The sequence below is a fragment of the Oratosquilla oratoria genome, chromosome 13 (assembly GCF_046742065.1).
Source record: "Oratosquilla oratoria isolate Oo_2021 chromosome 13, ASM4674206v1, whole genome shotgun sequence".
NCBI classification, from domain to species: Eukaryota; Metazoa; Arthropoda; class Malacostraca; order Stomatopoda; family Squillidae; genus Oratosquilla; species Oratosquilla oratoria.
In genome coordinates this window covers 32,824,746-32,839,745 of record NC_134789.1, presented here as the reverse complement: position 1 = coordinate 32,839,745, position 15,000 = coordinate 32,824,746, and the positions used below count along the sequence as shown (strand labels likewise).

The 15,000-nt window shown below is 40.6% G+C and overlaps 1 protein-coding gene across 1 annotated transcript in view; it reads right to left on the bottom strand.

Annotated features, from left to right (window-relative positions):
• Positions 1-15,000, bottom strand: part of LOC143032210 (uncharacterized) — a 458,897-nt gene that overhangs the window by 366,126 nt on the left and 77,771 nt on the right. Inside the window, exon 4 of the mRNA XM_076196680.1 lies at positions 5,498-5,547. Within this exon, the coding sequence (XP_076052795.1) occupies positions 5,498-5,547 (50 nt within the window). The remainder of the gene's footprint in view (positions 1-5,497; positions 5,548-15,000) is intronic.

The following is a 15,000-nucleotide window of genomic DNA, read 5'->3' as shown; positions in this document are numbered from 1 at the left end:
AAAGGAGAAGAAAAGTGGGAGGAGGAGGATGTGGAGGGAAAGGGAAAGGAGCTGGAGGAAGAGGAAAAGGATGATGATGGAGAGGAGGAGCAGAGGCAAGGATTGGAATAAGAGTAAAAAAGGAAGAGGGTATGTGGAAACAGGAAGAACAGGATGAAGAATTGAAACAGTGGATGGAAAAGGAGTTGGAGGAGTTGAAGGTAATGTAGGAAGAAGGAAAAAATAAGAAGACGGAGGAAGGGGAGGAGGAGGAGGAAGACGAGGAAGAGGTGGAGAAGGAGTAGAAGTTCGAGGAAGAGTAGTGGTAGTGTTAGGATGATGATGATGAGAATAAGAACCAGGACGATGAATTATAGTAGTAGAATTAGTAGTAGTAGTAGTAGTAGTAGTAGTAGTAGTAGTAGTAGTAGTAGTAGTAGTAGTAGTAGTAGTTGTAGAAGTAGTAGTAGTAGTAGTAGTAGCAGTAGTAGTAGTAGTAGTAGTGGTGGAAGGGTGGAGAACATGGGAAAGAAGACAAAAAGAGAGGCACTGAAAATGCGTAAATACGAGCAATGTGAACGAAGAAATAAGAAAAAATATCATACAAGGAGAAGCAGTACTACCATGATTACAATCCAGCAGAAGGAAGAGAAAAGACATATGTACATAAAACAAAGAAACGCAAGCTTATGCAAAAATCGGAGGACGAAAGCTAGTGCGGAACGAAGGCATCTACAAACTAAGAATTACAAGGACGTACCCAGGACAAAAAAAAATATATATATATATATATATATATATATATATATATAAACAAGTGACCTGGTGATCAAGGACACTCGAGAAATGAGAATACTATGAAAAAAGAAGAAGAAAAAAACGAATCCAAGACCAAGGAACATAAGGAAATAATATCATAACAAATGATGGTGTATACAGATAGAGGGGGACAGAGCCATGCAAAGGATGATAACATACGAGAAACACGAACAATAAAGAAACACGAACATAAGAAGACCGAAGATATAAGAGAAACAAGGTCATACGTGGGGTGAAAGCTCGACCTCATCATCCCACTCCCATGCAGTGGGAAGTGAGAAACCCCTGTCAACTGCGGCACACCGCTGAGTTTTTAGACCGATATTGGGTCACCTCGTCGCCTGGCAAAGGCTGTCGGGAAACAAAGCGACAAAGCAGGCAGCAGGGTCCTGGAATCGAACTCACGACCGCCTGCCCATGAGTTCGCTACCATCACCGGGCTACCGCGTGCGGGGTGAGAAGAGAGGATATAAAACGAGACTGGACAGGAAAGACGATCTGCCACAAATGATGATGATGGCACAAAGATTGACGAAGTAAAAAGAACGAAAGCATAGGAGGAAGGAAAGCACACAAGAAACGAGAACATACAAGGAAAGAGGACAAAGGTGAAACGAGATAAGAAATATATGTAAAAAAAAAACAAGAGACAAAAAATAAATATTCATTCCATTTGCCACCTGACAAGTTCATTTAGGAATACAAATTTTGTTCACAATCAGCTAGCCCACGATGATATAGATAAAAAAAAAAGTCTAAATACGTGAAAATAAAAGACTCACACTCCGGGCCAGCCACGGGAAATCGAACCAAGGCATTTCGCGATCAATGGACTGGATCGAAATTATACTCTCTTTGTCACACACACACATACACACCACACGCAACATATATACATATGAAGAATGCATGAATATGCATCACCAACATTTACCATTGTAAAAATAATAAAGGCAGATATACTCTGATTAAGATTTTAGGAGCTGAATGTGATACTGATCTCCTTTTTAATTTTCTTAAAGAAATTTGCATTCTTGATAAGATTGAGAATTCCAAGTTTTAAATTTTATTTACATATTAAATACAGTGCATCAATTCAAATGATAACTAATTTATAAGTTTAATATAAAAGTTTAAATATATATCTCTGTTAAAAAGCTCATTGTTTTAAAATATATATTTCTAAGGTATAATACCTACTCTCTATAACAATATAGAAATAAAAATATTTTACCCAATTAATAGTGGCATCAATGGCCATAGATGTTCTAATGCCAAATAATCCCCAATAAATAAATAATGTATCACCAATAAGGCATCCAACCCCACTGACCCCATTACGATGATCTATAGGCCGCTGTGATTGGTTAAGGAAAGAACCAATCAGGACAACTTTTGGATCTTCGTCATCGATGGTGAGGGAATCTTTGACAAATTAACTCGATTCCAGTCATTAAAGATTATCATAATTATTTCAAGTAGGGCAGTTCGGACCCTTCCAGGTAAGTGAATTACATTGGTAACTGACAACCAATAACAGGAATAGCAAGGTAGACGGGCATTATGCGGAGGAGGAAAAGGAGGAGGAGGAAGAGGAGGAAGAGGAAGGGAAGTAGGAAAGTGAAGAGGAGGAAAAATGGAATAGGAAGAGGAGAAGGGCGAGGAGGACGAGGAAGAGGAGGAGGAGTAGGAGGAGGAGGAGGAGGAGGAGGAGGAGGAAAAGGAGGGGAGGAGGAGGAGGAGGAGGAAATAATAGAATATAAGGAGGAGGAGGAGGAAATAATAGAATATAAGGAGGAGGAGGAGGTGGAGGAAGAGAGGGAGGAGAAGGAGGAGGAGGAGGAGAAGGAGGAGGAAAAGAAGGAGGAGAAAGAGGAGGAGGAGAAAGACGAAGAGGAAAGGAAGTAGGAGGAAGAGATGGAATAAGAGTAAGAAAAGGACGAAGAGCAAAAGGAGGAGAAGCATCAGGAAGAGAAACAAGAAGAGGAACAGGAGGAGGAGAAGGAGAAGGAGGAGGAGGAGATAAAGCGCAAGGAGACGGACTGAAAGAAAAGTAATTAGCGAAGATGAGAGAGGAAAAAAGCGGAAATGGGATAAAGTATCAAACGACATGAAAGGATTTCGGAAGCGGAGTAGGCACAACCAACGACAAACGAAGGCAGAGAGCCGAGAAGGAGTCGGGAGGGAGTTGGGACGATGGAGAACCTACGCCAGGAAGCGCTGAGTAGCCGCGGCCGAAGCCGTCACCTTTCCCCTATGCGACTGGACTGCTGGGGGAGGTAATAGTCACTGCTGAGAATCGGAGAGGAGTGCGGGGTTCGAACCCATCAATTAAGCAAATACGAGGCCAGCACGCTTCCGAATACGCCACCAGCGCACTTGAAGGAGGGAAAGGTCAGGAACAAAATGAGATGGCGAATGTGGATAAAGACGATGGATAATGGATGATAATGATTTTGGAGTAGAGGTAAAACGAAGACGGAATGAGAATAAGAGAGTGCAGTAAGAAAAACGGGGAAGAAAGAGAAGGAGAAATAGAAGTAGGACGAAGCCATCAAAGATGTGGTATACCCTTCTTACGTTTCGGTGCAGGCACGTCATCAGTATAAATAAGCTGATTACGTTCAGCTTCCATTCACAACAACCATTATAAAAGGGATGGAAGTCCTTGATAGAGATGATTTACTAAAGTGGGATAAAAGAAAAGGATGGGGACGTAAAAACAATTAAAAAGGATAGTTTCAGAAGAGATCGGAAAATGAATAGCTTCCCGCATAGAGTGGTGAATATCTGGAACAAATTGAATGAGTAAACAGTGAATGCAAAAAACTATACAAGAATTTAAGATCAAACAGGATGCTGAAAGATACAAAAGCGGGTCACTACGAGCATAGCTCTCTTCCCGTAAAATACAATTAGGTAAGTACACACACACACACAAACACACACACACACACATATATATATATATATATATATATATATATATATATACAGTATATATACATATAAATAAGTCACAAAAATAACCACAAAAAACACATGACTAAAGATCATGCAAAAACCTCAGGGAAATCAAAGTTCCGAATACTAAACGTTTTCGTCTGTTACGACATCTTCACAGTACACCGAAGATGTCATAATAGACGAAAACGTGTAGTATTCCGAACTTTAATTTTTCTGTGGTTTCTGCATTATATATATATGTATATATATATATATATATATATATATATATATATATATATATATATATATATGTCGGTGTGAGTGTGTGTGTGTGTATGTGTGTGTGTGTGTGTGTGTGTGTGTGTGTGTGTGTGTGTGTGTGTGTGTGTGTGCGTTTAGGTGTGTGCACGCGCGCAGAGACATGTCCAGAGTATAATTCTTGAATATTATTTATTTGTTTAGCCTGGTCCCATATGTCACTGGTCATTCTCGTGAAAATTCAGAAAACTACAGATTCCTCTTTTCTGTTAAGAACCTATATACTGTCACACACATACACACACACACACAGTATATATATATACACACACACATATATATATATATATATATATATATATATATATACATGTATGCATGTATTTGGCCCCTTGACGGGGCTCAGGTGTTTGAATCTGCTCGAGGGCACACACACACAAAAAAAGATAATGATAATAAGAATAAATAAAAAATAAATAAATAAATAAATAAAATAAAATAATAATAATAATGATAATAATAATATTAATAATGATAATAATAATAATAATAATAATAATAATAATAATAATAATAATAATAATAATAATAATAATGTAATACTCGTAATAATAATCATCATCCTATTTGGGAAAATATACGGGCTACATTCGCCCGATTTCACAAATGTTATGTCCATATCTACAAAGTACAATCTGTATAGATGGTGATGGCTTTCCATTAGCGTCTTCCGCTTGAGCAGTCCTTCTAATGTCAAGAAAAACATGTCAAACGTGAAGATAACATATTGGGTATCACATAACAAGGTTCTGTGGGTCCCCACTTTTCATTTCTTTGTGTTATCTGATTTAATCGAATCCTGATCAGTCGAATACCTCTGTGTACATGATGCCAGGCAGGCCATAGGAGGATAACCTGATCCTTGATGGAGGCAGTCAACTTAAACAAATAATAATATAAGAATGGAGGAGACTGCAAGAGACCATAAGGCCTAAACTAAGCAGTTCCATATCCCTTACCACCTTTCATCCCTAGCCATAAAGTTATCTAATATTTTCTTAAAATAACCAATTGTTTCAGCGCTCGCAACATTATTACTAAACCTATTCCATTTGTTAACCACCCTGTTAGTAAACCAGTTCTTGTCTGTTTTCTTTTTAAACCACAAGATGGGCTGTCCCAGATACAAAAATATTTGACGGTTTTAAGGTGAACATCCACAAACTAAATTTTTTGCATTTCTTTACTGTAATTGCTTTAGGTCCATTAATGCTACACTAGTTGCTATATTAATAATATGTATTTCATTGGATCAGATTTTTTACTGCATTGATCTGCTGCAAAACGGAACTTGAAAGGTCGTGGAGTTCCAGCGCTTTGCAGCAAATCCAAAGATTTGTGAACACGAGACCCGAAATGGAAAAGAGAAGTACAATATAAAATCTGATGCATGAAAGAAATAGTCAACGCGGTGTGGTCATATGCAACTCACCTGGGGCAGTCGTAAGCCTTGAGCGGGTGACTTGAAGTCATTATCGTCATCTGTAGAGAGAGGAACAGATAAAGACATATTACAAGTTATATCAGTTAGTTAATTAAAAGTGTATCGTAGTATCTTAAGTACAGATAATAACTATTTACCTATGTAAACTACAACTTATGTAGTAAGAAACATAAACATGTGTGCAAAGGCATGGTTTGTAATCTCTCTCTCTCTCTGGGAAACACACACACACACACACACACACACACACACACACACACACACACACACACACACACACACACACACACACACACATATATATATATATATATATATATATATATATATATATATACATATTCTGATTAAAGTCAACTGCGCTAATAGCTTTGGCTATTTTAAGATACAACTTCTTCAGTTTGAAGAATACCTTTTTTCTCCATAGTTCAAAGTATGAACAAAGTCATTCATGATGTCAATTCCATGGATAAGGTGTAGAAATAGAAATACACCTTATCCATGGAATTGACATCATGAATGATTTTGTTCATACATTGAACTATGGAGAAAAAAAGGTATGCTTCAAACTGAAGAAGTTGTATCTTAAAATAGCCAAAGCTGTTAGTGCAGTTGACTTTAATCAGAATTGTTTACGTGAAAACCTGTGCCCTAGAAATACACACACACACACACACACACACACACATATATATATATATATATATATATATATATATATATATGTGTGTGTGTGTGTGTGTGTGTGTGTGTGTGTGTGTGTGTGTGTGTGTGTGTATGTGTGTGTGTGTGTGTGTGTGTATACCGAAAAGTTCTTTCTCCCTTAGAAGGAGGGTGGCCAAATCAAGACATACATCCAAAAACCCATTTGAGGTCCCTCTCATTTTAACTCCTGGTGGAAAAAGGGTCCTCCTGCTCCGTGCCCATTGCTAGGGACAGAGGCAAAGAAGCAGGACACAACGCTCTCACATCAGGAGCCAACAAGTGAGGATTGTTGAACCCAGCCGCTTCATGATATGTTGACCCCATCCCCTCATCATCCCAAGAAATTACAAAGTATAAATAATTCACGAATATATATATATATATATATATATATATATATATATATATATATTATATATATATACTATATATATATAATATATATATATACAGTATATATATATATACTATATATATATATACACACAACACACATATATAAATATATATACATATATATATATATATATATATATATATATATATATAACATATATATGATCTACCTTATAACAAATAGTTACAAACTCCTATAAATATATACTTATACCGTATATAAAAGAATACAACTGAAATATATATTACAGTAACCTTATTCAAATGGGCAAACAGACACGTGAAACAGAAGACTAAAAACAAAAGCATTTCTGTTGGCTGTGGAAGTAGGGCAAGTGATTGTTACGAGGTAACACGTCTCAGGGTAACAATGGGTCACATGATTTTTCCGAGGAATTTTTCTTCATTTCTTTTTTGTTCGTAAACTCTTGTTCCCTCCGGCCCTTGGGGCTCGCTCACAGCGGCAATCGATCTCAGATAGGAAGCATTTTATCAAAACCATTTTCGTTTAAATCGTGTGATTGTATTTCAATTTGTTTTTGGACACGCCTAAATACACTGGGTATGCTGGGTATGATTGAATGTCAAAAGACAAGTATTACAAATGTGTATTTCATATATGCGAGTTACACATACACGCGCGTATATACATACATACATATTGTATATATATATATATATATATATATATATATACATGTATATATATATATATATATATATATATATATATATGCAGGGGTAACCACAATGAAAGTTACACCAGCAAAGCATATCGTTTTCGATTAATTACATCTTCAACATTTATATGAAAAACAATACATGAAAAGACAAGTACATATGTTTCAAGTGTCTTGTACTATTCCTGTATATATATATATATATATATATATATATATATATATATATATATATATATATATATATATATATATATATATATATATATATATAAAGCGGGTAGGTACAAGTCTAAATGAAAAAGCGTAACAGGACCAATTAGAAAATATATTAATGTTCGGAATTCTTCGTAGCTCTACAAATTCTTATGTAATCACTTCCACATAACTCTGATCTCGGACACTCAGGCTTTTGCAAATACCCGTATAAAAAGTTACATAGATACAAAAGTATCCGCATGTGGGCCAATAACTACACATATGCATACATACAATTACGCACACATTGGCACATACAATCAGGTGCACACGAGTGAATAATTATGTGCATATATTCATGTATACACAACTACACAGGTATATTCATTTATGGGCCAATGTACACAGTTGTATACAAAGACATTCATGTGCACATAAGTACACAGGTACCGTATCTGTGTGCTGATGTGAACAAATACACAGGAGTGTGCGTACACATACATGTACACAGTTATACAAAAAGACATTCATGTACACATAAGCACACAGGTACCGTATCTGTATGTGTGTGTTTATGTGGACAAGTACACACGTGCGTGCCTACACACAGATGTGCACACGGACACAAGCGCCGTAAAGATTGTCGCCAAGAAGGCGGGTGAGGCGCCTGAGTTTGACGCTCCTTCACCACCACCTGTCGCTCCCCTTCCCCCCCATCCCCTCCCCGGGGTCCCCCACCCCCTGCTGGCCCCCCCATCCCCTCCCCGGGTTCCCCCACCCCCTTCTGCCCCACCCCCATCTTTCTCCCTCCAGCTCACGCACTATTTTTGCCCTTCTCCTTGTTCATTTCTATTTTCTATTTCAGTAACTTCCTACTTTCCACTTCAACTTATCCGATGTATCTGTACAAGCATATACAGTATATATATATATATATATATATATATATATGTATACATATATATGTATACATATATATATATATATATATATATATATATATATATATATATATGTACATATATATATATATATATATATATATATATATATATATATATATATTCAAAATGGAAATGTTTTCCTCTCGGGATAATTCATAGTTGATTTGCTGACCAAAGCTTGTCCGAATAACGCCGCTGCAGTCTAAATCAATTTGAAATTGCAACGCTGTGATGTTAATCGGCCATGATTTGCTTAGTCATCAGGGGTGAGGTGAGGTGATGGGAGAGAGAGAGAGAAAGAGAGAGAGAGAGAAAGAGAGAGAGAGAGAAATAGAGAGAGAGAGAAATAGAGAGAAGCCAGATTGTCCCTCCACAGCTTTTTGTTGATTACTCTTTCCCCATTGTGGTATACTGTATAGATTTCTTATCGTTTTTGGGCTACTGATGTCATGCACATAAGAAGAGACCTAGGAAGGAAGGGACGCATTGGTCGGTCAACCGCGTCCTTTATTACCTTGGACAAAACCTATAAACTATGCCACTATGTAGTGTTTAATCTTTAATCTGGCAGCAAATACCTCCAGAGGTTGAACAAATTCATCTTTTATACAACAGAAAAAAAGTAATTTGTCATTGTCCTATCCAGTCACCTCTTCACTTGACGTATAATCCTTCTGAGCCGACATATTCAGCTAAGAAGGGAGTCCCATGCAGTCAAAGGTTGGAAAATTCTATTATACTTTTCATTGTTGTAGTAGGATTAGGTGTTTCATTCCTGGACACGTGTAAGGACCTCGTTCAGGCTAAGGCCGCCAGACAATTTTACTCAAACAAAATAACAAACAAGCTCGGCCGTCGCGAGCTTTGAACTAGGGTCCCAAGCGTTACCACTCATCCACTCCGATCACGACGGCCGGTCTTGATTGTTTAAATTACATCGGTTTTACTAGGGGTTTGTTCTATAATTTGCTAAATATGTTAACCTTAGGTTCCTCATTTGTCAGTTCTTCTTCGTTCAACTTCCGTACCATGAGCCATTCCATGTCTTTCTTTTTCCTATCTATCCCCATCTTCAACTTTATTGTCATCCTCATCCCATTTCCTCTATTATCCCTTATATTCCCATCCCCTTCCCTTATTCGTCATTTACTCTATTCCCATTCTCGCCTCCAAAACCTCCTCCGTCCCAACACATTTCTGTCTCATTCTTCATCCCCTTCCCTTACTCCTCTTCTCACCTTCAGCCTCATCCTCCCGCCCTTTCTCTTACACCCTGACTTTAGTCATCCTGGTTTCCCTGCGTTCATCACCCTCAAAGCACGAGTCCTTCTCCCTCTCTATCCTCTCCTATTAGCTCTCTCCTCACGCCCTATCCTCACTCTCCTCTCTTTGCACATCCCCTTCCGGGCCCTTCCATTCTCACACCACCTCCCCTCCCTATCGAATCCTCTTCTGCCCTCTCCATCGTCTTTTCCACCTCGGCCCTCCCATCCCTTGCGCTTTCTTCCTCTCCAGCCCTTCCTTCGTTCCTCCCTACCTCCTCCCCCTCCTCTTATACCTCGAGATGACTTTTCTCTTATTTCTTCCATCCCCTTCCTTGTCCCTCTCCTGTTCCACTAACCCTACTTTTCCCTCACTTCCCCTTACTCTATCCTTTCTAGTCTCTACTCTCCCACACCCTGAAGCACAACACTCCCTTCCACTTCCATTGACTCCCTTAACTTACCTTTCCTCTCCCTTTAGTCATCCTGGTTTCCCTGCGTTCATCACCCGATATTACATTTCCCTAAAAGCACGAGTTCTTCTCCCTCTCTATCCTCTCCTATCAGCTCTCTCCTCACGCCCTATCCTCACTCTCCTCTCTTTCAAAAAACCCTATAGTGAACGCTGAAACTATCGGTTGTTTTAAAACAAGGTTAAATATCTTTATGGATGGGGATGATAGGTGGTAATGGACATGGGACTGCCTAGTGTAGGCCTTAGGGTCTCTTGCAATAACCTTTCTTATGTTCTCATGCCTCATCCTATCCCTTGTACCTTTACAAATCTGGGAAATGCCGGCATCATTCAAAATCCCACCAATCCCTCCCGGCCTTCCTTACTTCCATCTTCTTGGTCTTCGTCTTCCTCACTTAATCCTACTTTTCCCCTTTTGCTTCGTATATTCCTTGCCACTTCTACAGTACTACTCTCCCTTCTACCTTCCATCCTTCCTTCCTTTCTCTTTCCTGCTCTCTCCACCTCACTCCGTCTACTTACTCTCTCAATTCCCTTAGGACCTTACTTAGAGCAGTTTGAGACTTCTAAAATCGATCGCGGCCGAAATCGTTAAAGTTCTAACAAAACCTTTCTATTTGCCCCCCTTATCACCTCTAATCCTCTATTCTTCCCTAAACTTTACTGAAGGTATGAATGCTCGCTGGCCGAACGGGTTAGGGCGTCGCTACTTGTGGCAGAGGTCGAGATGACGGCAGTTCAAATGCTGCCACCAGCGAGTTGGACCAAGGGCATGGTTCATTACATTCCACGCTACAAAGTCCTCCGTAAAGGGGCAGTATTTTAGCTTCCTGATAGCGGGAGTTAGAGACGTTACACCTAATGATCATCACTAACATGGCCTGAATTATCCATAAGACTTAAAGGGATGCGACTTGTGGTAGTCTGAGTTAATTGTAACACCTTCAACGCAGTGACTATCCCTCTATTGCTCCAAAAGCCAGGTGATTCGATTCAGTTGTGCTTAAACGGGGTCACGGACCACCGAGAATACGTTCAAGCCAGGGTCCTAAACCTAATCTGAATAAAAACACAATGCTGCTTTGCCACGGCAGAAGGTATACACTGGACCACCATAGCGAAGGTGAACATATACTGAGCCCGGGGATGGGGATGGGGGATGTTGGAGTCATACTTCACCAGGAAGGAACTGGCTGGCGTCAGAAGGTATAGGATAGGTACAGTATGTCACCTTGTTTAAAGGCTCCATTACATTTCTCCAGACACTATACAAAACCTTACCCTCCATCACACCCCATAGGCGTTCTTGAGTCTCTTTCGGGTCCTACGGCGTTCCCTGTGGATCACCTGGTCCACTTGCTTCGAGAACCCCTCTACCCACCATAACTTTCCACTTCATATCTTCAGGCTCCTTCGTCCTTTATTATTTTAAAGAAAAATAATGATCAAAATTTATACTGTTTTCAGATTAAATGCTAAATATATTATGGTTTCAAGCTCTCAGACCATAGATTTGAGCTAGTGGTACGTAGATATAATTTTGCTGTCCTAAATGAATGGAATAAACTTCTAGCCGTGGTTAAAGAATATAGTGCAGTTCTAGTTTTCAAAATCAAATTGGACAAACAATAGGTATTTTCTTCATTCGGGCCCGTTATGAACCTAAAGGTCTCCTGCCGGCCTCATACTTTATCATTGTTAATCACTGTAACTCACAGAAGAAGAGGGACAACACGACAAGAAGAACAGAGAAGAGAGGGATACGACAATGAAGATAAAGGGACGGATGAGGATTCAAATGAGGATCACAAGGGAAATGAGAGAGATGGGAAAGGGAAGAGGTAGAAAATGAAGTAGGGGAGGAACAGGAGGAAGAGGAAGAGGGGTTTAGGAGGAAGGTGAGGAAATGAGCAAGAAGAGTAAGAGGAGAACTGAGAGGGGGAAACGGGACAAGAGGGAAGAAAAGGGTAAAAGTGGCTAGCATGCTACTCGCTTTTGCTACTTCGTTTGAATAAAAACAACTTCGGTTACAATATTCCCGACTTCCGTAAGAACATCTCAACAATGGGTCTAACATTCGTATAGGTTTAAATTCTCTTAGTTTGTCATTCAGCTTCTCACTGTATGACGCAAAAGTAATTTGACACATGGAATTTTGATAAACAAAAGATCGTAACCGAAGTCGTTTCTACTCGAAGTAGCAAAAGTATGTAGAAAACCCAAGTAGCATGCTAGGGAGAAATGCCCAGTGTGCTGCCACGTTAAGGGAAGGTGAGGAAGGAAAAGAAAAGAGAGGGAACAAGAGAGAATAAATAATAAAAAAGGAGAAACTGAGAAGAATGAGAAGTAAAAGAAATGCAAGAAGACAGAGTAGAAAGAGAAAGGAGGAGGAAGAATGAGGAAAAGAAGGAAAGGGAAGGGGGAGGAAGAAGAAGGAAGGGGAGGAAGAAGAAATGGGGGAGGAGGAGGAAGGAAAGGAAGAGGATGGAAGAAGAGTAGGAAGGGAAAGAGGAGGAGGACGAAGAAGAGGAAGGAGAGAGAGTAGGAGGAAGGAGGAGGAGGTTGAAGAAGTGGAATTACAGAATGAGTTAAGCAGTACAGAATTACAGGAAGAAAAGAACGGAGTGAGAGTGAAAAGGCAGAGGAGAAATAGGAAGAGGAGGAGGAGGAGGAGGAGAAGGAAGAAATGGAATTACAGAATTGGTTCAGCGGTACAGATTTATAGGAGGAAAAGAAGAAAGGAGCAGGAGGAGAGATGAGGAAAGGAGGAGGCCGGGAAAGACGGGTGAAGAAAAGCGTCGCGCATCTCCTCGGAAAGGATTTGAGGTCAAGAAGATGATTTCTGGCTGGACATCTAAGGTATGAGGAGGAGGTGGTGGTGCGGGTGGAGGAGGTGGAGAGGGAGGTGGAACTTGGAGGAGAGGAAGTGGAGAGGGATGGGAGGAAGAGGAGGAGGAGCAGAATAAGGAGGAGCATAATGGGGGAGGAGAGGGAAGAAGATGAAGATGAAGAGGAGGAGGAGCAGAATAAGGAGGAGCATAATGAGGGAGGAGAGGGAAGAAGATGAAGATGAAGAGGAGGAAGAGGGGAGGAGGAGAGAGGGGAGAAGGAGGAGGAGAAGAGGGTGAGAGGAAGAGAAGGAGATGGAGGAGGAGGAAGATGAAGAAGAGGATGTGATAGATGAGAAATAGAAGGGAAAGAAATACAAGTTGAGGAGAAGTTTGAGAAGGACAAGGTTGAGAAGAACGAGCAGCTGGAGAGAAGAAAAAGGGCAAAGATGAGTACGTGGATGAGTTGATGGAAGGTGGGAGATAAATCGAAAAGAAACGTTTGTGTGGGTGGAGATTGAGATTGAGGTGGCGAAGAGGAAGGCTCCGGATGGGATGGAGGAGTGGTGTTGGATAGACACGGGAGGTCACCGGGATGTTGATAGATGTCCTGAGCATGTGTGAGGGCACAGAGGAGGAGGAGGAGGAGGAGGAGGAGGAGGAGGAGGAGGAGGAGGAGGAGGAGGAGGAGGAGGAGGAGGAGGAGGAGGAGGAGGAGAGGTCGGAGTGAGGGATGTACGATGGGGGCGAGGGTGAAGGAGGCAGAGGAGGAAAGAGTGGAGAGTTAACGTGAATGGGGTAACACGTGAATGAATGTGAACCAGATGTCAGACGTGGAGGGAACTAGGTAAAGAAGGACAAAATGGAGAAGGGAAGAACATAAGAACGAGGGATATTGAAAGAAACCGAAAAGCCTACACTAACCAGGTCCAATATCACCTACCATCCCCATCCATAAATTATCTAATCTCTTAAAACAAATCAATTTCAACGCTCACTACATGGTTACAAAGTCTATTCCATTCGTTAACCACTCTATTGGAAAACCAGTTCTTGCCTATTTCCTTATTAAATCTAAAACTGTCCAATTCAAACCCATTACAGCGAGCCCTGCCCTGTTGCCTTAATATGATGACCTTGTCTGCATCAACCTTGTTAAAGAAATGAAGAAATGAGGATGAAAAGGCATGAGGGTGGAAGGAGGAAGGAAGGGAAATGAGGAGAGATGAGCAGAAAAGTTAATGAAATGAGGATGTTATGGAGAGAAAATTATTGTGGAAAGACATATGGTCACAAAGAGATTAGGCTAGGAAGGGAACGTTAGAGTTATGCTCGGGGGGGGGGGAGAGAGAGAGAGAGAGAGAGAGAGAGAGAGAGAGAGAGAGAGAGAGAGAGAGAGAGAGAGAGAGAGAGAGAGAGAGAGAACCTGAAGCGTGTGTGGTGTTGGAGGCGCGCAACTGAGAGAGACCACGAAGAAAACTCTTGGAGGCAATCGAACGTGATCTTCGAGGAGAAACGAAGGCACTCGTGGCTGTGACGCGTACATGTCAAAGAAAATTAAAAACATCTTGGCAAAGTGGAATGGGAAGAGGAGGGGGACGAGGAGAGAGAAGAAGGGAGAAGAAAAGGAGTATAAAAATGGAGAAGGAGAAGAAGGTATTGAGGAAGAGGAGAAAAACATTAGGGGAATTATAGGAAAACAGGGAAGGAGTAGGAGGGAGAGGAGGGGAAGGAAGTGGAAGAGGAGGTTGTGGATGAGGATAAGTAGGAGAAGTAGAAGGAAACAGAGGATGAGTTGGAGAAGGTGGAGGAGAGGGAAGACCAGGAGAAGAGGAGGAGCAAGAGGAGGAGGAGGAGGAGGAGGAAGAGGAGAAAGGGGAAGAGTAGGAGGAGGACAAAAGGTAGACGACTGCATGCCTCAGGCCCAGCTCTCCTGCATATGTACACACACACCTTATGTACATTTGTCACGAACATGTGTACCACGTCATTCACACATTCGT